This window comes from Heliangelus exortis, chromosome 1 (genome assembly GCF_036169615.1).
Source record: "Heliangelus exortis chromosome 1, bHelExo1.hap1, whole genome shotgun sequence".
NCBI lineage: Eukaryota > Metazoa > Chordata > Aves > Apodiformes > Trochilidae > Heliangelus > Heliangelus exortis.
The window spans coordinates 111,744,032-111,770,799 of record NC_092422.1 but is presented as its reverse complement, the minus strand read 5'-3'; the positions used below and the strand labels follow the sequence as shown (position 1 = coordinate 111,770,799).

The 26,768-nt window shown below is 37.3% G+C and overlaps 2 protein-coding genes across 5 annotated transcripts in view; one reads left to right on the top strand and one right to left on the bottom strand.

Moving 5' to 3' along the window:
- Window positions 1-26,768, bottom strand: part of CMSS1 (cms1 ribosomal small subunit homolog) — a 226,931-nt gene that overhangs the window by 180,574 nt on the left and 19,589 nt on the right. The window contains exon 1 of one of the 2 annotated variants that reach the window (XM_071758661.1): window positions 6,353-6,410. The exons of the other annotated variant lie outside the window; for it this stretch is intronic. Within the exon in view, the coding sequence (XP_071614762.1) occupies window positions 6,353-6,395 (43 nt within the window). The 5' untranslated portion in view covers window positions 6,396-6,410. Of the gene's footprint in view, window positions 1-6,352; window positions 6,411-26,768 lie in introns of those variants that run through there. 2 annotated transcript variants of the gene reach the window in all.
- FILIP1L (filamin A interacting protein 1 like) overlaps window positions 1-26,768 on the top strand; it is a 147,995-nt gene that overhangs the window by 105,194 nt on the left and 16,033 nt on the right. For 2 of the 3 annotated variants that reach the window (XM_071758586.1, XM_071758578.1), the window contains one exon: window positions 23,853-26,607. In XM_071758586.1, the coding sequence (XP_071614687.1) occupies window positions 23,853-26,607 (2,755 nt within the window). Of the gene's footprint in view, window positions 1-8,084; window positions 8,338-23,852; window positions 26,608-26,768 lie in introns of those variants that run through there. The other variant, XM_071758595.1, reaches the window with a different exon arrangement.

Genomic DNA, 26,768 nt, shown 5'->3' with positions numbered 1-26,768 from the left:
TGCAAACTTTCCAGAGCAAATCCCAAAAAGGTCTTGAGGCATTTCAGAACTCCTGCCCAGATCCTGCTCTCCTCAAGCAACACCATCAATAAAGGTTTCCACAAGCCTCTGAAGTATGAGTGCTCCTGCACCAGGGATACCTATTCCCATCAGAACTGCTCCAAGAACTCTAAGCACTCACCACACTTACCACTGAGCAAACTATACATAGCAACATCTTTCAGGCATGACTTGCAGTGATTTAGATTCACACAGCTACAAGTTAAGGCTCCACTTACATTCCCAAGCCCCAAGGTCAAAGGCATTTTATAACTCTCAAATAAAGTGTTTATTCTTGTCAAGCTCTGTATAACCTAATGTCACTCTGGACACACCTTGGGCTTCTAGCAAAATAACTGCTCCTATTTTGGTAGAGTTGGATCCATGTATGCTCCCCTTTACTCAGGAGCACTATGAAGAAAGACTGATTTGTTTGTTGTGAGAATAGCCTTTGCTCATGGGGATTCTGACAAACACAAACACAAAGAAACCCAGAAGAACAGGGTAAACCAAAAATGTGACGAAGAACAGATAAATTTCACATGTTCAAAAATACAGATATCTTAGAGTAGGAAGCATCAACTTCAATCAAATTCTAAGAGGTCATGCACAACTGGGTCACATTTAACCAACACAAAAAAACTTAGGAATTCAGAAAAGACTTATTCTTTCACAACTTCTAGTTCTAGGCCTCTGTTCTTCTTTGTGTTCCTTAACTTTAAAAGTTAAAGCAAATAAGGGTTGTCATTTCCCAACAAAAAATATGTAACAGTATCCTAAGTAGCATGTATATATTACAATATCTAGAACTGCTTTTCTTCCTCTGCCCTTGCTACTGGCTGAAGTTTTACACAAATATTTACTTAGAGATACATGTATGCATTTGTCAGAGGTGGAAAGGGACAGAACACCTATGAGGAACAAACAAGATATTAGTAATTCTACCATGCTTGAATCTTTGCTCTTTGGAGTATCCTAAGAATAGTAAGGTCTATGGTACTTTGCTGTACCCTGCTAGGAAGACACAGATATGTTAAAAAGATACACAAGAGAAGAACTCAAAATTATATAGCTTTATAAGAAATCACCTTACATTTTTTCTTGTGAAGTAACACAGTCAGTTTACAAGATAAATTAATTATCAAATGCACCATGAAACTTCGTAGCAAAAGAAGCCAAAATTGTATCATTACAAGAAATCATCCAACACATCTACATTTAATCAGTTCTATACAGTTCATTGGGATCTATGTAAACACAACTTTTTATGGACTGTAACTATCTTTCATCTAATTAATATTCATCTTTGCATTATGAGCTTCTGAGTTCACCATCCAGAGCAAATAGAAGCTAGAAATAATGCTGTCAGAATGCTTTCAACTAAGTTACCAAGAGGGAAACAACATTTTAAGGAACAGAAACTTCCATTCTTACTACTAAAAATAGGTAACTGAACAAAACAGATTAAAAACAAAGTACTCAGCAGCTGAAAAAAAACTCTACATAACAAAGCAGACCATAGAGCACTGGGGAAGGTTGCAGGGAAGACTGTTCAAAGAGCATAAGATTTTAGGGACTAAAAAGGAAATATGTCTTTTTGTAAATGCTGGAAGAGAATTTCTTTAAATCATTACTTCAAGCTTGAGTACAACTTTCAAGCATGAAGCAATCTGTTGTCTACTCAAGCATTTAGTTCATCTCCTGAAATACTTCCTTAGTCTATCCTGTTGACACACCATCCAGAGACATGAGATCAAGTGTTCCCAGATAACGACACAACTTTACTATTGCTGAATTTAAGGAAATAGTTCTTAATGCTGACATGTCTCATGCAGGCTGCTATAAAAAGCCAAATTAATACCCTTTTTTATTTATTCCCCTTCCTCACTCAAGGGTTTTGTGAAACTTTTGCTTCAGACTCTGCAGCTACAGAGCGTGTGAGTCTGCTAAATACATTTCCCCAAGCCCAAGAGACTCCTTGAACAGTACCTGCTGTGGGCAATACTAACCCAAAGAACTACATGAAACTACACACTAGGAGATCAAGAAATTCTGTAAATACTTTTCCAGACTAGAGAATCGAACCACACAACTAAGGCACATTTCTGAACTATGAATTTATCAGATACTTCCACAATTCAGAATCCCAATGGGATGAAAGTTTTACAAGTTACATTACATCCCTAGGAATCCACAATCTAAAATGGCCTGTATAGGATACACTTGCCTCTGCATTATTTCCTGCAAATCTCTCAACCCTGAAATTTGAAATCACCAATAACTGAAAGTACTGTGCTTTGAGCAGGAACCAGCGTATGGCTACTGAAATCATAGAGAGCAAGCAGAGCCTTTTAGGATGTATTTTTAGCAGGAATCCAAATGGGGGGAACTTAAAGGCAGAAAAAAAAATGTCTTTTTTTATGGAGGCTTCATTACATAAATGCCAGCATCTACAGACCCCAAAAAAGGCCTGTGATCCCAAGAGCACGTTTGTGTTTTGATGTGATCCCAAGAGCACGTTTGTGTTTTGATGTGTAGAAGGCAAGAGAAGCCCACTCAAGAGAATTATAACAATTCAATTGAAGAATTCAATTGAAGACTCATGATATATTTTGATCCTAGAGCCTCTCTACTTAACTACTAAAAAAGAACAAAGTATGACGACTTTGTATTCCTATATTTATAATACCAAAATTTCCAACAAATGTTCTTACAGTTCCTAAGCTACATTCAAGTCCAAATTCACCTAACTGTGTGTTTCATGTGCTTGTGCTCTCAAAGTAGACCATAGCCTCAACTGACTCCTATAAAACTTGCAACCTGTAAGAAGTGCACTGAATGCCAAATTCCTTCAGCCATTGTGCTGGGCTTTGTGCTCCAAGGTGCTGGTGGAACAGCATCACCCAGCAATAAGTGAAAAAACAGTAGGCAGGAAAGAAAAAGCAGAAGCGAAGAGATGATCAGTGATAGGGAGGAACTGAAGGAACTTCGACAACTTCATTTTATTTTTTTTTTCACCTTATTTGTACCAAAGATTTTTTGAGAGGCTTCCTCTCTTCCTTCCTGTGTTCAATTCATCTCTATGCAAAAAATTTAATCAACTTCACTTAAACCTGTGTGGTTTTTATTCAAGGAAGAAGTAAGCTGCTCAGAAAGAGGTCTGATTACTTTGAACAAAATGACTCAATCCACAGCTTTGGTTAACATGTACGAAAGATCTGAGACAGGGATTCATGTGGAGTCAGACTTGAAGCTCAAAACATTTCAGTCACATTATTTCTCTGAACTTCTACAAGAAGAATCTTGCTTAGTCTTAGCCTGGCTTAGTCTGAATTTCAAAGGAGATGGATGAAGAAAAGTAGGAAACTAATTCCTTTTTTTTTCTGAGGTCTAATGACTAAATGCAGACATTTTAAAATCTGTTCTATCCCCAAGAATGTTAAACAGACATGGAACTCAGTACTTCCCAAGGTACCTCAAGGCAACAGTCTTTACATGATTACAACTCACTTGTGCTACTGCATTAATTCTGAAATGGCTGTCATGCTTTCAGCAATAGCTCAAAAAGACAGGAGTATTTGCAGGAGAAGGGAAAAAGCCCCAAACATCTCAGTGCAGAACACCACAAAAAAAACAAACATCCAAGCCCAAACAGCTTCTTCAAATATACTATGGTGTAGAATTTTCATAGGCTGAAGAACGTTATTTCATTATGGAGAAAAGATAACTTGGCTACATATGGTTTATACAGCCTAAGGGAAGGCATAAAGACTAAATTCTTTTAATCCTTTTTCATGGTAAGCTCTGTGATGCAAAAAAAATATCAGTTTCTTAGAACATTATCTTGGTCCAATATACAAGAGGAAACCATCTCACAATCAGATATGAAGCACTAGCCAGTTCTCCTTAGAATTCATTAGTACTTAAGAAATGCAGTCATCAGCTTCTCAAGGCAGTGCTCAACAAAAAGACATCTAATTATCCCTAGTATTTGGCTAGGGCTTTTATTTGTATTTGCCAAAAATGGGAGAATAATGGAATCTGCAAACAATAGGAGAGTTTGTGAAAATATTTCTTACCGCTGCCAAAAAAATTAAAAACACACAGTAATGAAGATATGAATCTCTTTCCGTCCATGGTCCCTAGTAAAAGACATTAGTCTAAAGAATGTTATCTTTAGAACTTTGCCCTGCTTCTCCTCATTGCCTTCAACATGTAATTTATCAGTTGTCAGTGCATTTGAGACTGTCACTTAGCCATGATAGCCTCTGTGTTTCTCTGTAATATTAGGAAATTACTATATGCATTAAAACAGTAAAACACTTTACTGATGAAATCTAATGTCAATCACAGTGCCAGGAGAAGTAATAAAGACAAATTGGATAGCAAACTTTTGAAAGATACTCTCTATCCAAGAAATAATTAAAGATCGAGTATCCTTCCACTGACCTAAATGGCAAAACTCTCACAGACTCCAGAGACAAGGCTGAGCATACATTGGAGAAAAATCCTTGAAGTCACATGAGTTATTAAAACATAAAACATCAGATCCACTTACACAAGTCACTAAAATTCAACTTTTTGATCTTGCATGTATTTCAGTTCTCCAGTATCAGTTGCAAAGCATAAGTAGACCACCTCCAAAAAAGCAAATGATTTTAAATAATGTAAAATATTCGTAGCAGCTTTGACAGCATTTCTACTTCTCCAGATGTCTACTTTTGGAATATGAAAGTAAATCTTTAGATTTAGACCCCATGGAGAGTTTCAAAAGCCCAAACTTCAACACTATCTACATGAAGTAAATATGACTGAGAGCCTAATTCAGCCAAGCATTTCAATATATCATTAAAATCAGGCCCATGTTGAAGTCCTTTCCTTTTTCAACAAAAATACACAGGACTATGTTTTAAGTGCTTTGTTGAACCGAGGCCCAAGTTCTAATTTCCTTTATTTATCCTAGATACAAAATGGCTAAAGGAAGGGGTCAAATGCTGCAACAGATAGGTTATGGGTTTAAAGGACTCTGGAACTGCTTCTATGAATTGCCATGGGAAGAAAAAGGAAAGAGAAGTTGTTCGAGGAGGGCAGCAAAGGGAGGAATTCAGATAGTTTAAGATCAAGTCTAAACAACAGCCTCAAAGTCTTCCAGTGTATTAGTCCTATCTGTTCCCTGCCTGCCACAATCTTCCAGCTTTCCAGCTTTTTTTTTTTTTTTTTTTTCCCAGTAAAATCCCCAGAGAGTGAGGGCACAAATAATGATATAGAGCATTAGGCAGAGAGGGAGCAGCCCCACATTGTCAGGGGATGCACCAAATGATCAAATAAGGTTCTCAGTTGATCTTCAATTTCTACAAATCCACTGCTTCTTTTGTTGTCACAATACTTACAATTGCACCAATTCTTTATGCACATATATATCTATTAACTAAAGAAACCAAATTAATTTTCAGGGAACAGCAGAGAATGGGACAGGAATATCTGCCTGTCCAAAGGCTTTTTTTCCCTTCAGCAAAGTTCAGTGGTACCAGGATCCCACCTACAGATACTGGAGGACACTGTGAAAAAGTAATAAAGGCTTCTGAGCAACTCTATTTGTTGCCTCAGATATATAATAAGCTTTCCGTGTTATATTAATCCTAAACTTGGAATTTTTAATGATACAGTTCCTTAACTCAGAATAGTACTTGTACTAGATCCTTCATTATGTTGTAACAATACAAGAGAAGGAAGTCAGGTCATTACATACTCAGCTGATGCTCTTTGATAAAGCTGTTTTGCAAAAGGGTCACAGATATGCACTTTTAAATTGCAGAGGAGAATTAATTAAGAAAATAAAAGTTCATTCTTTGGTGATGTCCAGACTTAAGCACAGACCTAAAAGAGGAGAATCTGTATTCTCTATTCCCTGCTCTAGCCTGCCCCCCGACTGCCAATAATCTTACAACCAGCACAATCTCAGCTGTACTCCCAGCAGCTCCAGAACAGATCATGACTATATGGATGGGGTTTTGATTACTGGCTTTTGTAAAGTCCTCTTCTTCAAAGCTGTGTATGTTCTACAACAACTGTTTCATGTGGTAGGACAAAAATAAATGCAGGCAATTTTCAAATAGACTAGAGAGACAGAGGGTGTGCAGGTGCAAAGAAAAGATAGAAGAAAGTAAAATTTGCAAAGGGAATGAAAGAAAAGCAACAAACGACAAAAACAGTAGTTTTCACTCTAAGCATTTGTATGCTGGCACACACACACATATGCAAAAAAGAATGCATGCATATTTAACTCCTAGCTACCTTTCACCAATCTATTTACCTGACTCCTGCTGCAAATCTTGACTGGATACAGCATCCTCCATAGCCTGCTCTGAGTACCTTGCACCTGCAGTTGTCCTGTCTTTTGAAACAGAGTCCAAGCAGAAAGGGTGCGTCTGAAGCTGAAGTTAACTTAATCACCATATCAAGGTCACCTGGATGAGCTTTCATATAGTTCAAATGAGCCACATTGGCATAATATTTTTAAGAGAAACTACACAAAATGTTAGTTCCAAAAAAAAACATCAGCCAAGCAACTGAACAGCCTGATTTTAGCTAAAGGACAGGGGTTGTTCTTTGTGGTTGGGGGTTGGTTTTTTTAAAATTTATTATTTACTTACCGGATTTGGTTATTAAATCTCCTTAGAACAGGAAACAAACTATTATCCTGCTCTGCCCATTCATACATTAAAGTAAGACATTGAATTATCTCTGAAGCTATTTTGGGAGGACTGGCATACAGGTATTGTACTTTCTGATCAAGCACCCAAATCTGAACTTCCTCAGAAATGTACAAGGAGGACATAGCAGGATCATCAGTACCACAAACAAAATGGTTCTGAGTACCTCTTTACCCACAAAGTACCTGAGTACCCTCTTTAGCCAGCACAAAGGGCTGGCTGAAATTTTCCAGTCACTTTTTCAGGCTGGAAAGTCAGGATAAATATGTGCAAGGTAGCTAAGAGATGCCTGTCTTTTTACTGAAATGCAAACATTTTAATCACCACTTGTCTTCATATCTACAGGCAACACTCCCAAATAAGCAAATTGCTTTGTGTTAGCATTATGTTCAAGCATTATAAAACACACAAAAAACAGGCAGTAGGACAGCGTAAGGTAAACTAAAATTTATTTGAAGGCTAAAACTCAAATACTGCAAATAAATTAATTATGGGAGCTGCACAAAATAGTGTAGAGCATTTTTCAATGGTATACATCCATCAACACAAAAGGAGTTTATTTCATTAATTCCTATTAACCCTTAGAGGAATTTCAATTATGAGTTTTGTTCCTATTTCAAGTACCTTTTTCTTCTGTTCTTAATATTTATTCAGGATGAAGGACAGGGAATAGATACATTTTAAACTCTTCAATCTAGACCTTGCTTTTTGGCTTCCTGCCTCTTCCCTAAATTAATCGACTCATTTCTTTAAGACCTTCTTACCAGAAATAGTTGGTTGGACTGCTTAATTGTGCTAGCTGAAACACAAACATACGAAAAGGAAAGGGTTTTGTAGGAAAAACATTGAAGAGAGAGAAAAAAAAAATCTGATTTCATCTGGCCTTCCCATCATCACTTAGAGAATTGTTTTGTAGTTACATCATCAGGAAATAAAATACTATCCTCTGAGGACCCCGACTCTTTACAGAAGAGGGGAAAAAAAAAGGAAAGCTCGAAGTTCATATCACCCTCAGAAGAGTTCAGCTAAATTCACATTTGTTGTCATTAAAGAAAAACCAAACCAAAAACTACGGGAAAAAAAAAAACCCAAAAATCCCTTAGAACTCCCAATTTAAAAAGTTCTCCCTGAACTGAATTTTTTCCCCTTGCGAGCCTAAGCAGAGCACATTATTACTAACCAGCTAACAATTTCTCACGACTTTTATTATCAATAACAGAAAGGAACTGCCCTAACCCAAACCTTCCGCGCATTCTTCTTGGCCATGAACTGGTAGACAAACGGAATATTTCACACAGTCCCGAGCGTCAGCCGGAGCCAGAACCCATTAATAAGCTTTCTAAGTCCTGGCTATCACTAAAGCACACACCAGGCAGACGGGACGAGTCTGCACAACCCCGCACGAGCGCCATATATGGGAAGGCAGTGACGTAATGCTCCATAGGCTTGGGGCATGCAAAGAGCCCATCGCGCATTGTTGAGCGGGGCTGCCGGAATGCTCGCAGCTCGGATGCTCCAGCTTGAACGCCTCGCACCACCCAGCGCTACCTCCTGACCCGGGATTTCTGTAGTCCAGGAGAGCAAGGTAAGGGAGAGGGTGGGAAGCAAGCTTCTTGCTGCTGGCAAGCAGCTGAGGCTTCTTGCTTTTTTTCCTATTGAGATGCTCCTATACTTTTTTTTTTTTTTCTTAAGAGTCGCTTCCAAAAAGAGGGGTGAGGGCTTGAGAAACAAAGAAATCCCCCAAAACAAGGACTGGGAACTCTAGAAGACGTCTGCTTACTCTGAATTAGGATGGCTATTTCAAGCATTAAAAGCTGTATTTTAAACAATTCCTCCAGAGCAAACAGATGAGGAACTAATTTAATGCTAAAGAAGGAGGCAGTTATGAATTACACACACTTTCCAAATGGTCGGATAAAATCACGACTGCATTTGAAACTGTGGAAACAGTCCAACTGCATATTGTAATGTATTAGGTAGGGCTACTGCCTCTATTTATGCTGCATTTATATGCATATGCTATATATTAGGAGGCATGTACGCACATATGTCCTAAGCATTTACTATACTTTTGAACAACTTCTGTAGTTTACGGGGGGATGTGTAAATTGCCACAAACATTACTTTGCAATCAGATTATGCTGCCTCTGAAAGAAACAATTGTAACTAGTTTAATTACTAACAAACTTTTCAACTACTACACACTGCTTCCCTCTTCTGTGTCTTGCCTGCAAGTGTCAAATCACAAGAGGACAGACCTGCCAGATTATAATGAAAAAATTCAAATCCTCGTTATCAAACAAATTACAAGGCTTTCAAAATCAGGAAACTCACTGGTCTCTTTGAGGCTTATTCTGCAAGTTGTTGAACAGCATCTCAGCTATTAACAAAAAAAAACCCCAGAGAATGGAAAGCATGAATGAGGCACTAAGCACCTTTAAATTAGATTAGAGCTAGCTTAGCGTTTCACATCTGCAAAGTATATAAAAAAAACAAAAAACAAACAAAAAAACCAACAAAAAAACTACATTGTGCCTCTCCCTTGACTAAGGACCAAACCCTGACAAATCCTTGATTATAGGAACAACTGCAATTAAGTAAATTGTACTGTCCTACTTACAAATTCAGGCTAAGCATTGCTCTCCAGCGTCTTCTGTCTAACTCAAAACGTTAGAAAAGTCAGACTCCTTAAGACCTTTAAACTCAATCTCTTCCTTAAAACATGTTTTTCTTGTATGTTTTCATTTTCCCTAATATGAAATTAAATCAACATTAACTGTCAAGGACAGCAGAAAGGAAGGCTTTTTTCCCTTCATTTGATATTATAAATCCTTCAAAATCCTCGTTAAAATACCTATGTGAGAAAAACCAAGGTGATACAGTCATATACATTGCTGTATTATCAAGTATACATGGATTTTGACACAGTCAAAATATGTGTGAACATTTTCACAACTTTTTTTTTTTGTTGTTTTAAACATCAAGGAAATATTAAGTTGCTATTTTCCACGTGCTTCTAAAAACGTATAAAGAGATGTTTAATTTCAAAGATAATTAATGTATTTGTGTATTTTTAACCTTGGCATCTAGAGAAATGTCTCATCCATGTTTTCAAGATAATCTTTCTTGCAATGAGAAAAGCTTCCACCTCTGTTCATGCCTTGAGTCTGCCTGGCTGTAGAATCAGGGAAAAGGGCAACCAGAACAAATGTAAATTTAGAGTAGAAAACCAATAGCCAGGATCAGTATCCTAAGCCACTTAGAGTCTTCTGTTCACTGTTCTGTCATATCTGCAGACTTGCAGCCTACATCCTAGCACTTTTAGATCTCTTTCCTGATGATGATTACTTGGTTTTCTACCTAACCCTGTAGCCAGTGGGTTTAATATTATTGTCAAGTTATAACTTAGAAAAGTTAGCTACATTACAAAAATTCATGTTATGAACCTAAGTAACAGACCTCAAAATATGCGCCCAAGTAGAAAGGGTAAGCTGAAGTTAAAGAACTACAGTATGAAGAAGAAAAAATATTCATAGAAATGCTGCCCACAGAATAAACAGATATTTGATAAAGGCAGTAACTAGGAAAAGAAAAAAGCCTACTCATAGGTAAGAGACTATTTTGGCTCCTCCAAATCCAGAGGACGGTAACATTTATCATTAATTATTGCTTTAGCAATATCCAAAGTACCATATGTACTGTGAACGCTGCTAGCCTCACATCTATCAAAAGCCAGAACTATTTCCTAGTCTTCTTTAGATCCAAAGTGAAAACATGCTTCATTTAATACTCACAGAAGCAATTTCACTCTCATTTATACTGGTGAAAGTACAAAATAATTAGATCAAGGTATAATGATTAAAATATCTCACAGTTGTTTCCTCTCCCCTCCCTAGCATTACACTCCTGTGTTTTATCAGTTTTCTTAGTATCTACTGAGACTATATATTTTTAAGCAATTAAAATGTTAGCTTGCATCATTTAACAATAAAGGGAGACAGTAGAAGAAATACCTCATAATTCAGTCTTCACTTAAATTTCTTTTTATAGTAAGGTTTTATAATATCCAGTACAAAGAGAAAGTATTTTAAGAACAAGTATATCCTCCAGAAATGAAAGTCAGCTTCCTAACAAGCTGCGTTGACCCTTTGTTCCTTTACCGTCATTTCCTCTCCCTCCACTGACAAACACTGTGTAGCTGCTGACAGCAGAATTTTCAGAGATTTGACTCAGAAGACCGAGGGATATAGCTGACACTTCTTTTATTTTCCTCATCAGCAGTAGTAAACCCAAGGTTTTGCTTGACTTTTGCTAAGTAACAGCACTTTCGTATTATTTGCCTAATACTGTGATGAATTCATTGTTATGGGATAAAAAACCCATGCTGGTTTTACTCTCCGAGAGCTTCCCTTCTGTGGCAGTTCTTAATAGGTTAAAACTTCACTTCAGCAAGAATCCTTTAACAGGTATAATTTGGCATGGCCAAGTGAGCAGCCACTGCTCGTCTGGACCTCTCCAGCAAACAGCTTCTCTCAAATGCTGGGTGTGGTATCACTTGAATACTGTTCCTTTAAAATGCAATTAAAATACCTAAGTCACAGAAGCAATTAAAACATTAAATCCTGAGATTTAATGAGAATCCTATGGAGCCTACAATGTACAAAGACTTCTCTTTAAAAAGTATCCTATAAAATTCTAGTTCTGACCCCGCTTGTTCTAATACTTTAGCCTGTCACTGAGTTGATTTGAGTTTAGAACCCATATCTTACCAATAAATACAAATTCTAATTGCTTAGGTTTGCTTTCTTCATAGCAAACTGATTCTGCTAGGCTAACCTTAACATTTATATTGGTTACACTTGGTTAAGAGTTCAACCATTCACTAAACTGTTTTATTCAGCTCCAAGAGGGTAAAAGGCATTGCTGACAAATTCTAAATATAGTGCTCAGTCTTATGATTTAAGTGAAGTAATGGACATTTTGAGTCTTAACACCTCTCAGTATGTTATACTGATTTTGAGGTTTGCTGCATTTTCTGTCAGCAAGACAAGAATCACTTTGATTGCATATCCAGGTCACCACATTGTTTCTGGAAGGTCAGTAACAGCATTCAGTGCTGATGGACCAACAGAGCACACTCAGGCACTCACAGCTCGCTTGCCTCAAGCGCTCACAAATTCAAGGAAATTGTATTTGAAGATTTTTTTTTGTGACAATCTGTAGCCTCCACATTAAAGCAGTACAAAAGCAACACCTCCCAAAGCACCACCTCCTCACCAGAACAACAGAATTAAGGTGACAGTAAAGAGGTGAATGTTCATGCAATAAATGAGATGAGTGAACACCCTGGAAGATCATTTTGTAACCCTCCTCTAATAAAAAAATTGAAAGCTTGGGGGTGAAAGATCAAGCCAACCTTGCTTGACAACACTTCAACACTTCAACTCCAAGTCCTATAATCTTGGTCATACAAGCCAAGAATAATCTGCTACAGCTCATGATCTATATCATGATGATGTAACACAACTGCTTGGCTTCAGCCTCAACCACCTAGGCAACCACCAGACGGTGGCTGCTGAGGTAAATAAGCAGAATATGACCTATTTTGCTTCCCACTGCATGCTCATAGAAGCTGAGCAACCAGAGCCCACAACTGCTGGTGCTCAAGCTTTAATGAATCTTTACAGACATTATTCAGGTAGGGTACACAAAGCTCCAGGGACTATGACTGAAAATGTAGATAGAAAAAACTAAATACTTCTGAGAAAAAAAATCTTGCATACATTTCCAGGATGCAAAACCAGCATCAACCAGATTTCATTGTCTTTTGTAAGCTTCAATTGCACTTGAACAAAACAATAGGTTAGAGTTCTTAAAGATTCTGCCTTAAACCTAACATGCAAAGCAACTACTTCCCAGTTCACTGCAGAACATGGATTTAAGACCTTTTTCTTTTCTGAGACACAAAGATTACAGCAACTACTGTGATGAGAGCAAAATAGAAAGAGGAAAACAAAGCAGCCTGTTGCTACTACTGTGAGGAAAAAAAAAGATTGTCTACTTGGAAAGGGGAAGTAACGTAGTCATAAACCTCACATTTTAATCACATCTTGGATTTCAGCACGTAGTCACAACCATCTTGGAGAAAGTATAAGCTACCTGAATTCGTCAGCATTGATGGATTTCATCAATATTCTGGTGAAATTTGTTTAGCTTTGTCATTAAGTTAAATTACAAAGAAAATTAGGAAATTTTATCACCATTAAGCTTAGCTTACCTGAAACTACTGCCACTCCCCACATTCCCAAATGTGATTCTGTTCTACTTAGTAAATACAGCTTTTCTCATGAGCCATCTAAAAGATTTTCATTTCAAAATACTCCTCTCCCCCCCAGTCAAGCATGTTCTCAACCTCAGTAGAGACATTCCGTTTCAGATCCCTACCTTGAAAAAAGGAAAATGAATTATACAAGCCTAATGTATTATTTTAATTTTAGTCTCTTAACCCGAGCTCTACATTTAAGCAAGCCAACCTCTGACCTAAATATCTGCATCCCAGTGCTGAACATACCAACTGGAATGAAGGAAGGTGAAAGAAAAAATAAAAAAAGCCAATTTGCTAATGCTCAAAGCTGAAACATTTTATTAATTTGCAAAATAGTATCATATACTCTTTCGTGTAAAGAGAAAAGTCTTTTCACTAGCAGCCCATGGAATGCCCAAATTAAGTAGTGAATTGGCTCCAAGGAAAAGGCCACCATGAACCTTGGCAGGCTTAAAACTTCTCCTAAAATACGTGCTTCAAAAAACATATCTAATGTATGAGTGGGTATGTGCACGTGCTTGCGTATGTGTAAGCAGAGCAGGGGGATAAGAGGCCTCTGAGCAAAGTCAGCAAATACAGATTCAACACAAGTCAATGGAAGCCAGACAAGAGAGACAGCCCACGAGGGTGGTGGAGGGATAACGCCAGTCAGTGGAGAATGTTTAGGCTCTTCATAGAATCATAGAATTGGCTGGGTTGGAAGGGACCTCAGAGATCATCAAGTCCAACCCTTGATCCACTACCGCTGCAGTTCCCAGACCATGGCACTGAGTGCCACATCCAGTCTCTTTTTAAATATCTCCAGGGATGGAGAATCCACCACTTCCTGGGGCAGCCCATTCCAATGCTTGATCACCCTCTCAGTAAAGAAATTCTTTCTAATGTCCAACCTAAACCTCCCCCGGCACAACTTGAGACCGTGCCCTCTTGTCTTGCTAGAAAGTACACACGTTGATCCCCTTTCAGGAGACCAGCAGACAAGAGCTGCCAAGATTCTCCAAGCTTACGTATTTTGCTAACACCTATAAAGGAGAAGGAAAGAAAATGTAACATGGAACAATGAAGGAGCAGCCGAAAAGTGGCTGCGTAGCCTTGCTTTGCTCCCATCCTCTGCTTAGAGCTCTAGATGATTACTGACAACTTTGTAAACAGTAAAACTCTTCTATTTCAATCAGGATTAACTAAGTGGGGGAAATCAGAATTTGAGAAGGCAGCATTTTATAACCTGTAAACAACCCTCTCCTTTATCTGCTATGCAGACAACCAACCAACCAGCAAGTTCTGTCTAGAGAAAATTGTCTTTATTTCCAGTATTTGAGGCCACCTTATAAAATAATGATAAAAGCTAAAATGTATTACATCAGAAACATTTACTGTACATGAAAGCATGCTGCAGCTCCTTCATTTTCAGGGTGACATCTGAAAAAACCAGGAAAATATAGCAAATATCACAAACTATCAGCCAGCAGGCAAGAAAAGAGATCAAATAGGGCATGTAGCCAAATATCCTTCAGTCATAATGATCCTGAGTTACTAATCAATTTGGGGTACAATAATAAGAGAAATTTCAACTGGATTAACAGTTTTTTAACAGGGAACATTTTTGAGTCTAAAAGTCTTCACATGAAGGGAAGAGAGAAGCATACATACATGACCCTCTTCTTTCCTAAAAAAAAAAAAAAAAAAAAAAAAAAAGCCTCTTCTTTATGGCAGTTTTTGAAAGGCAAAGAAAAAAATTTAAAAATAACTAAAGACAGAAAAAGTAAGTATCTATCTTGGCTTTAAGCAGACTGTTCAGGCCAATTTTAAGAGTTTAAGATATCACTGGTCACAGATTAGCTAGAACTAGTTACATCCACTTTTTCATCCTAACAATTTAGGGTTTTTTCCCTAAGAAACAGAGAAAGATTTATGACTAAAGGACACAACTTGTTTTTATGCTTAATCAGGGTATTTTACCTTCAACATAGCAAGCTACTGTGGCTGCAGAAGAATGTAAAATCCTGCTTCAACATATCATAATCAACAAATTTGAGAGTAAAATACGTTGTTCTTTAGTTAAACAATTCATTAGGTAAAAATTCAAGGTTACTTAAATTATTTGGTATTATTTAAATATGTGTATTATATCTATGAAGTCAACCATTAAAAAAATCCTCAGACTATCATCTTCAGCTCTCCACCACAGCTTCTTATCATGGTGTAAAAAAGTGTGTTCATCCTCTTTGAAGAGGGTCAGTTTAGAGGAACTATGTAAACTCAAATACTGAACCAATCCTGAACCTTAGCACCAATGCTAAGAACACACTTTAAATAACATGCATTGACCTTGCACCTTTAGATGATCGACCAGAGAGAAAATGCAACTTGCAAACTTAAATTCCCACACTTAAAAGTCCCAATACATTCAGATCTAGCAAGACATTCAGCAGGATTAGGACAGCTAGCAAGAAAATGAATTATCTCCCAGGTAGAAAATTGCACAGAAATGCAGAGCTTCAATACTTGGAACTGCACCCAAAAGCAATTTGTAACCCATTGGAAATAGTCTGAATGCAATTTCTGGAGGTCACATGCAGCAAAACAGAAAACTAACAGCATTCATCATGATTTGTATTTTCAAAGTTAATTAATCATGCTGCAATGCATAGCTACAGCCTGTCTTTCATCTATGTCCTTCAAGATGAAGTGCTGGCAAAGTCAGTCTTAGAAACATGGATACCCTCACATATTAGGACTATGAGAAAAAGATGCTTATTTAGCTATAAAGTGAAATCTCTTTTTGACACTGTTACTACTGCTCTTTTCGCAAGTGTTACTACTGCTCCTGTTCATTCAAGTCTTGGCTACTTCAAGTTCCAGCTGTTTTTCGCCTATTTGAAAATCCTCAACTACACTGCTTCATGCAGTCTTGCATCAAGGAAAACATAAAAATCAAGCTAAATTTGCAGTAACAATTCAGATTCATGTTTTCTAACAATAAAAGGAATGGGGTGTCACCCTAGCCCCGTCTTCAAACAATCAGAGTTTATTTTACACATACACAGAGCTACTTCAGGAAGTAAGCACACCAGAAAGAGAGCTTACTTTTGTCTTAGGGTATATGTATATAATAAAGATTTTATAGGTACAACAGGACCCTCAAGAAGTCATGGAATTTCATCCTCCTGCACAGGAGCAACACCACCTACATCTTGAGGAGTGTTTGTCCAGTTATTTTTAACTAGCCTCTTCTGTCCAAATGATGGCAAACTCAGTCTTCCCAGACAGTCCCATCCAGTTCTGAATTACCTTTAACTTAAAATGTCTATGTGGTTCTAGTCATAAATTCAGCACATAAATTCTTGTCATTTGCATTAAGCACGTGGGCAAACATGCTAAAGCCTGCAGCCAACTTCTTCCACCTGTCTAAAAGCAAGTGGTCAGTGTATGACTAAACAGCTTATCCGGGACTGACAGCAACAAGGATGATGCCTTCAGTTCAACAGAGGAAGTGCGTGTGGCAGCATGGAAAGTTCTAAATTTTACCACTGCTGATGACTGATAATATACAAATAAGGCCATGGTTAACATAGGAGATAGGCACAGTGCCTATTCTGCCCATGCATGGGGCCCCAAATATTTATTTCTATATAAAATGTGTATTAAGATTGTTTTAGAGAACATCCAGTTCCTGTAAATGTTATGGGAAAATGACATTTAGGACTAACCAGCCTCCTCTGAGTAATCTGATGTATTATTGTTGGCTGAGAGCCATCTTCTGTCATACCAAAAATATTAACTAATTGAAGTTTAAAAAAGTTTGTGATTTGGATCCTTGCACAATTATGCCTAGTTCTGGTTGAGATAGCAGCACTAGCCCTGCCCCAGGTGAACCAGACACTGGATAAGCAGCTATTTTCCCAGCTGCTCCCTAGAAAAAGCATCCATAAAACAGAAGTCCACCTTGAACCTACACACTATGATGTTACATACAGAATAAAAAAATAAATAAATAAAAATCCACAAAACATAGACTGGATTTATCTATCAAAATTATTAAAAAGCAAGAAGACACTGATTGTTCTCTTAATCTAAAACAAATATTACCATTAAACCAAAAAGCATAGAAAGATGACTTAAGGTTTACAGACTTTTACAGAGCTAAAGCAAGTAACTCGTTCAGGGAACCTGAACTTCTGCAAACTCTGCAGTCACTTGAAGGATTGAGATCAAATAGCCAAGACAAAAACTCAGTCCTCCAACACTTCCATCAGCAGTAAGCACAACAGTGATAACCAGGTAGTATTTGCCTCAGAAAACCAGACACACATGGCTGGGGTAATCAATGCTACTCGTAGCCTGCTCAGAAATTTCCAGAACTTGAGCAAGCTTTTTTTTTGTGCCAGATTTTCACACAGTGAAGGAGGGAATGCAGGCAGCATGCAAAAACACAGTTTTCAGGAGCTCAGATAACTGCTGCTGCAGTTTTTCACTTGCAAATCCTAACAGTAATCTGCAGTGGTAACCAATGCTACGAACAGGCAATGCAAACACATTCACCTGCCCATGGAGGGTAAAAAAAAAAAATAATGGGAAAACCCTGCCCTGTTTATCTCTGTAGTACTAAGCATTTTATAACTCTGTTGATATTAAAAGCTCTACAGCTGTGGTCAAGTAATAATGTTCTAGCAGTAATGCTTTAAAAATTTAATGTTTAAAACAAATGCTTTAAAACACAACTCAGGTTCATAGAGACAGAGGATCCCTCCCACCAAATTGGGTTGTTATCATGCAATATCAAATATCAAATAATTTCACTGACACACTAACACTTAAAAATCACAAATTATCGAAAGCACTAACACTGCTTTTCCATTTTAAATAAATCTGAAGCTGAAGCACAAATTTTTACTTGTTAAATGATGAAGCAAAGACAAAAGCATGACCTGGATTAGCAACAGAGAAGTTTTGCCTCAGTCTTGTTGCTTTGACCCCTATACCACATCTCTTGTGGTTCATCTTTCCATTTCCTTCTGAAAGCTTTCCATCTGCAAAACTATAATTTCCTGGCTGACGTAAATTTGAAGAGTTCCAAATTCTGGCGTTGCATCTGAAATTACTTGCTTTATTTCCAACTTCACAGGCAGTGGGGAGAGAGGGTGAGAGACAGAGTGGGGGAATGAACACTGACTACAGTAATAAGAAAAAAATTCAAAACTACAAACCAACAAAATCCAAGTCCTACTGCTGTGAGTTGGTTATTGATGCATTTAGATTCAGAAGAGGATTAGCAGTCACGCAGGTGCACAATTAGACACCAATGTAAAGCCAACAGTAATAGATACTGATTACAAAGAACGACTGAAATTGCTGTTAAATCTAGAAAGAGGGAAGAAAAATGAGGAGTGCATCTCCAAAAAAGTGACACATCAGAGTCTACCTCACAATTCATTGTGCCATTTTTTTCTAGTAGCTGAACTCAGGGATCCAGAGTTTTTAAGCCTAACTTCAAGTCAAGATCATTAATATTGTGTTCTTGTAAGGTCAGCACTCATTTGCATCTGTTTCTCAGGATATACACTCAAGGTAACTGGGGTTACATTTTAAAATCTAATTGAGTTTTAGTGTCAAAGTACTCCAACTAAAAGTGAACATCAATCAAGTCTTCTATCTTAAATTAACCAATATACATTTGTTAAAAATTTCTCATGCCATTACCGTCACCAAATGTACACAGGATTTCATAACATTTATGACCCTATATCACCAGGAAGAATTTTCAGCAGCTTAGTTGTTGTGAAATCATGATCACAAACAATGTTACTGTTCCAGATTAATTTTTAAAAGAATATATTATCTGCATATGATTACTCAGCACCACAGCTTTACGCATTTGTTTATCCATTTGAAATTTTGCCCAAGTTAACCCAGAACTGGCATCACCATTCATCATACATGACTTTTATTAAGACTTGCAAAGCAAGTCAGCATTTTATGCATCAGATAAAACAACAATTACTCTGTCGTAGTTTGTGGAGTAATAAGCAAAACTCACATCCTCCACCCCCTTATGGAAAGTCCTCATTTTAGAAAATATATTTTCCTATCGGCAAATTTACTTTACACATGGTCTCATGCATTTGAGACACCCTTTGTGGAAGTTTGTATCACAGCATAAAGTAATGACTTATAAGATACATATGTAAATAATATACTGGAAAATAAATTTTAAAAGAAGCGTTTGCATTCCGTTGGGAAGTGCTGACTGATTCAGATAAAGCCAACAGATTACACAACAGCTATGGTATGTTGCTGCTGCTGTAATTTCAAAGGTTTTGACTTTATGACAGGGGCAAAAAAGAAGCATCAATAAAGATAATAAGCAGATCCATAAAAGTAGCTATAATATATAAATTCATAAAAGCTACACATCAGTAAGTACAACTGTAGGCAAAGGGAAAAAAAAAAAAAAACAAACAAAAAACCCAAACCAACACACACACACAACCCCCCACCACCATAGTCACTCCAGGACCAGAAAACCCAATTTTTTTTGCCATAAACTGTGAAAGGGACAGACAGGCTGATTTTCTTCCAAAAAAAGAAAATTTAACTGCACTGATGTCAAAAATTACAACAACTTGTAAGATTTACCAGAAATGATGAACCTTGTTTCTTCTCTTCTTGAAGGCCAGACCATGGCTTACTGCTAACTGGGAAGAATGCCTCAGACCAAGAGCCATGACTTCATCTACATTTAAAAGCTTTCAGATTAGTGCTTTTATTTGAGCTGTACAACGGGAAACTCAAGCCTGTGTCCAAAAAAAGTCAGAATCAAGTCTCCTTCATGTTATAACTTCCAGAACTTCTAGTAAGCCATGTGTTTCACCTTGGAAAGTGTGAAGGGTACATGAGCAAGATAGAAGTATGTATTCTTTATGAGTTACAAAAAGAAATGTCGCAGGCACTCAAAATCTCATTAATTCTGCAGAATGACCTGACAGAAAACAAAGGTCTTTATAAGGTGCATATTAAAATCTTCTCAATACTTTTGAGGAAGAAATATTAAAAGTACAGCTTTACAAACTTTAAAGAACACAGCCTTTTCTAAAGTTATCACAAGATCGCTTAAATAAAAAGAATACAGAATTTTAATTCTTATTATTCTATAGTATATATATTGAGGAAAGCCATTACAATGAACAGAGTTGACAAATACACTTTCTTTAAGGAAATAAAAAAGCAGGAAACTAGAATTGCAAATAAGTACACCAGTAAGGCACAGTACAGCAGTCATTCATAACAGAAGCTCTGAAGAAAAAGTAGCAACACACTGCTTTGACTCTGTTTAACTACCTAACACTCACGTTCATAAAAACAATTTCCAATGCCTGTTTTTGCTGGCCTGGATTCAGAAAGGGTTCTTGTAGTCCTATGAAGTCAACTGCTTGGAATTATCTACAAAAGCTTTACCCAAACGATATACCTGCCTTTGCCCAATATGAAATTACACCATCAAGAAATTCAGTTGGAAATTAAAATGAAAAAAAAATAATCTTATTGAATAGGGGAATGTCTGTTCTTATTTTTTAATTATTTTTTAAGCCAATTTTTTTGACTTCTGAATATTTTTTGTAAAATTGCTCTCTCAGATACCCTAGGTATCCTCCTTCGGGAAGAGAGTATTTTGGATTAACACAAAAGCATTTTTGTACTCTTACAAAAGTATGCAAAATATCGGAGTGCTACTATCAGTTACATCACTTCTTCAATTAAACATGTAATTTGCTTTATTTCAAATGATATATATATATATCAAGACCTGACCTGCAGAAGTCAGGCTGACAGGCTGTCAAACTGGAAAAAAAAAAAAAAAAAAAAAAAAAAAAAAAAAAAAAAAATTCGTTGGGAAAAAACAGAACAAAAAAACACACCACAACCAAAAAACCCAAACATTTGATGGTCCTCTTCATTCTCAAGTACATGTGTACAAACATCATTGCTGTGACCTACTGAACCATGAAACAGGAATTCAACACCCAAGGAAAAACTCTTCCACAAATATTAACAGACTCCCAGTTGACTTCTTATAATATCAATCTCAACTCTATCCAAGAAATCACTAACTATTCAGCACCATTGAGGGCATTTTCTGACTAGGAATACATTAATATTTCCCTATAGGAATATACAAATAAACATGCAGTTATCAAAAACAAGTGGAAAAACTTAATTACACGATATTAAAAAAAAACAACAAACAGACAAAAAACCAAACCCACATGCTTAATACATCACTGGAATTTTAGAAACACATTAGGATCTCTTAACTCACAGCTTCTGCACTATGCTGCACAACTTAACTTCAATGGAGTGATTTTATATGTGTTTTTACAAAATGAAACAGCTCTCAGGGGTCAGACATACTTGCTTGCATTTCTCTTAGAATCTTCAAACTGTGTTTTATCTTTTGAATGAAGGAAACATTTTTTAATACCCTAAAGACTATTGGCATGATCAAAGAAACAGAACTTTAAAACCCTTTTCAGTTTATACAGTGATCCAGGTCAGAGAGAAATTATTTGGAACCTCAAGTGCTTTGCTGAAACAAGTCTAAAGCATCCCAGGTAACTTGAGAAGTGAAAGAAAAAAAAAAAAAAAAAAAAAAAATTATAAATTAGACACTCACTGGAAACACTGATGGGAATATTCACTCAAGCATATGTCAACTGAATTTAGTTATTACTTATGCACAATTATCTTATTTGCATCATAAAAAAATTATAGAGTATCTGTATGAAAATTACAATTGTTGGTTGCTAACTTGGCCTATGAGTGCAATTTAATGGGCATCAGTCAGCAGAGAATTACAGTTTCATTTGGCCAGAGAGGTATCAAACCAGTTAATATGTAAGCATTGGGTAAAACACCGATTATTTTAGGGAATAATCACCCCCACTAAATTTGCCTTACAAAAATAAATTACAGTGAACCACGCTGAAATATATCAAATGCTAAGAAGCCCAAGTCTACTTTAACAGTATGAATGTAAGATGTCTTAACTTCATGCACACACAAAAACTGAGTTCATTCCAAATGAAATTGTTAGTTATGCTTCTGTTATGTTTTTATATCTATGGCAACGGTAAATCATCAATTGAACTTCACTACTAAAGCATTTAGAGACAAGGGTGGGGAGAGAAGAGATTTTTAGCTAAAATAAGTCAAATTGAAAGTAGCACTGAGGACAAAAGTTTATATACCAACAACACAGTAAAAAGCTGCCTTTGAAGATCGTGCAGTTCTTTCCCCATTTATTTGTTCTGTCAACCAACTGCATTCCTTCAAATTCATTTCAAAAACCTCTCCCTCTCCACTTATACCTTTTCATGTCTGTTTTCCCCATTATGTTAACTGAGTGTTGCAAAGAATTTGAGGCTGTCTTCCACATCGGCTCTGCTTAGTGCTTCTTCCCATTACATCAATTTTTCATATAAAGCATTTCATTACATTCAATGAAGTACAATTTAGGCACTCAAATAAAAACAGTGGAGATGGTGAAGATGTTTTAAGACATTTCATAGTAACAGACTTCTATGCACCATCAGCACTACATCAGACAAGTCTGACAGACAGATGAGGAGTAGCAGGGACTTCCTTTCTTCATGCAAAAAAACTACAATGCTGACAAAGGGGATGTTGCTGAGGCAGCTTATTAAATGCTCAGATACACATGCCTCCAGTCAGTCAACAGCTAATAAAGAGCTTTGCAAAGGAGGTAATTATCTAAGCTCTTCCTGAGTTAACAGGATGGCTGCAACAGTAACTTACTGGTGGGATGCTGTAAAGACTCACAACTCGACCAAAGGCATCACAATAGTGACCAGAATCAAATGTAGAACAGGAATCTTACGTTTCACCAGTAACTTCTAGAGAGTCAGTCTCATATTTCAGGGGAGGAAAAAGCTAAAAAAAAGGAAGAGTTTTCAGCTAATGAGAGCTGAAGCAGTCATTTTGTGCAAGTAAGGTTCTGATACGGTTCCGATACTCATTTCCCAAGTGTAATCTACATAACTGGGTACATACCCTAAATACAAACAAATAAACATATACATTCTAATATTTTATTATATCAATGTAGGCTTTTCAGACCTTAGTCTGAAATACAGTTATAGTTTAGCTGTGGGAAAAAATGAAATTGAAAGGAGGCAAACGTGCTTGCCAATTTCAATCCTATTTCAGACCAACTCCACAACCGTCACTGACAAAGAAAAGTCTACAAAAGAACCTAACTATTTTAAGTGTTTGGAGGTTTCTTAGGATCTTACATAAACAAAAGCACAACCTTATCCCAAATTAAGTATGTTGCATCTCAGTAAATAATGAGTATTCAAAAAACTTGTAAAACTAACTTTAGGGAAACCTGAAAAATTTCAAGAATACTATAAAATCAAGGTTGCACTTGGGTATACTACAAGTTTTACATTTAAGACTGAATCCAAGACTAATACATAGCAAGACATTTGGCTTTTCTTTAAGTTCCAAAGGCACATTCGGAATACTTGTTTATCTGACTGCATTTTTTCTGTATGATACAAGGCCACACAGTCGTCATTTTCACTGAGGATTGACTTATCTACAATGTTTAGCTTTGCTCTGCTTAGACATTGACATAAGGCAGCCTGACTAACTGCCTAATGTGGCTACATTTCCTTCAAATAATTTAACATCCATATTTGTTTTTAAATGTCCATTAAAACAGCTACAAAATACAGTATTATTTTCTCCCACAGACTGAAAAAGCTTCTTGAACAAGAGACAGCATATCAAGCGAAAAAAGAGAAGGAAAACTACAAGAAAATAGCTAAACTGAAAGAAGAATTGACTAAACTGAAATCCTTTGCTTTAATGGTGGTGGATGAACAGCAAAGACTTACGGAACAGTTGAATCAACAAAGTAAAAAAATTCAAGAATTAACCACTTCTGCAGAACAAACACACGAGAAGCTGGCCTTTGCTGAAGCAAAAGTTCTGGAAGAGGAACAGAAATCCAGCAGGCTGGAGGCTGAACTTCAAGCCCAAAGCAGGAAGATCTCCCAGGACCAAGAAGCAATGATGGCCAAGCTAACCAATGAAGACAGTCAGAACCGTCAGCTCCGGTTAAAATTAACTTCTCTCAGCCGACAAATTGATGAGCTGGAAGAGACCAATAAGTCTTTACGAAAAGCAGAAGAAGAACTGCAAGACCTAAGGGACAAGATAAACAAGGGAGAGTGTGGGAACTCCACGCTTATGAGTGAAGTAGAAGACCTACGAAAACGACTGCTGGAGATGGAAGGAAAAGATGAAGAGCTCATAAAAATGGAAGACCAATGCAGAGAACTTAACAGAAAACTAGAAAAAGAAGCATCACAGAGCAAGAACCTTAAAGGGGAAGTTGACAAACTCAACAAAAGAATTATGGAGCTGGAGAAATTAGAAGATGCCTTTAACAAGAGCAAACAGGACTGCTACTCCCTGAAATGCAACTTAGAAAGAGAAAAAATGTTAACAAAGCAGTTGTCCCACGAGCTGGATGGCTTAAAAGCTAGAGTTGGCGAGCTTGAAGCAATTGAAAGTAAGTTAGAGAAAACTGAGTTTACACTTAAAGAAGATTTAACAAAGCTGAAGAGTCTAACAGTGATGCTTGTGGATGAAAGAAAAACAATGGGTGAAAAAATAAAGCAAACAGAAGAAAAGCTGCAAGCTGCAACCTCTCAGCTTCAGATGGAACAAAATAAAGTGATGTCTGTTACAGAAAAACTAATTGAGGAAAGTAAAAAGGCACTGAAATCAAAATCTGATGCCGAGGATAAAGTGTTCAGTGTAACAAAAGAAAGAGATGAACTGAAAAACAAACTCAAAGCAGAAGAGGAGAGAGGAAGTGATCTTGTTTCCAAAGTGAATGTTCTCAGAAAAAGACTTCAGTCGCTGGAAGCTGTTGAAAAAGAGTTTCTTAAAAATAAACTTAAGGACAGTACTAAATCCAGCACCTCCTTACAGCAGGAGAACAACAAAATCAAAGAGCTTTCTCAAGAAGTGGAGAGTCTCAAGGAGAAGCTGAAAGAAATGAAGGCCATAGAAGATGATCTTATGAAAACTGAAGATGAATTTGAGTCTCTAGAACGAAGATATGTTAACGAAAGGGACAGAGCAAAACTCCTATCAGAGGAGCTGGAGGCTGTGAAAATGGAATTGGCTAGGTATAAGTTAACAGAAAAGGCTGAATCCAATCAAGAGCAGCGTCTTTTTAAGAAGCTTAAAGAAGAGGAAGCTAAATCAAGTCATCTTTCCAGAGAGGTAGATGCACTGAAAGAGAAAATTCATGAATACATGGCAACAGAGGACCTAATTTGTCACCTCCGAGGTGACCATACAGTCTTACAGAAGAAACTCCTCCAGCAAGAAAACAAGAACAGGGAGTTAGCAAGAGAAATGGAGAGCCTCACAAAGGAATTAGAGAGGTACAGACACTTCAGCAAGAACTTCAGGCCCAATGTCAACGGGAAGAGAATTTCCGATTTGCAAGTTTTTTCTAAAGAAGTACAGACAGATCCAGCAGACAATGAACCACCTGATTACAAAACCCTCATGCCTTTAGAGAGAACAGTCATAAATGGGCAGCTGTATGAAGACAGTGATATTGAGGACAAAGACAACAATGAGGAAGAACAGACAGTGCCTTTCAAGAGCAACTCATCAGTCACAAATGCTGTGAACAAAAAGTTATGGATCCCTTGGATGAAGTCCAAAGAGAGCCAACCTCAAAATGGAAAGATTCATACAAAGCAAAATGGAAACTGTGCACAGGCTGGAGACCTAGTGCTAAGCCACACACCTGGCCAACCTCTTCACATTAAAGTAACTCCAGACCATGGGCAGAACACAGCAACACTTGAAATAACTAGTCCTACCACTGAAAGTCCTCACTCCTACACAAGCACAGCAGTTATACCCAACTGTGGCACTCCAAAGCAAAGAATAACCATTATTCAAAACACCTCCTTAACACCTGTAAAATCAAAAGCAGCAGAAGGTTACATGAGCCCAGAGCAAGTAATTTCTCCAATTGCTATGGCTACTTTCACAAGATCTCAAACTCCTGATTCGTGTGGTTCTTTAACTCCTGAAAGAACAATGTCCCCTTTGGCTTTACCAGGCTCAAGTTCTCAGGAACAAATACTCTCCTCAGAGCCTTTGGAAATGGGAGCCAAGCACGCTGTTTTTAGACTATCCCCAGACAGGCAGTCGTCATGGCAGTTTCAGAGATCTAACAGTACGGGATCAAGTGTAATAACTACTGAGGATAACAAAATCCACATCCATTTAGGAAGTCCTTACGTCCAAGCTCTCACCAATTCCAAGCCCACCAGCCCTTGTAATCCAGTGCAAGACAACAGAACACCAGCTCTAGCTAATGGCATACCCAGTAAGCCCACCAATAAAATCACCAGCAGTATTACTATTACACCAACAGCCACTCCTCTCCCACGGCAATCACAAATTACAGTAAGTAATGTCTATAACTGACCCCCATCCATGCTGACACCCCTACCAGCAACCCATCCTGTTTTTCATCCCAGCAAGGATTACTTGGAACAGCCCCTTTACTCTGGGAGAGATCTGTGCATGAACTATACAACAGTATATGGAACTAACATTAAGTTTTG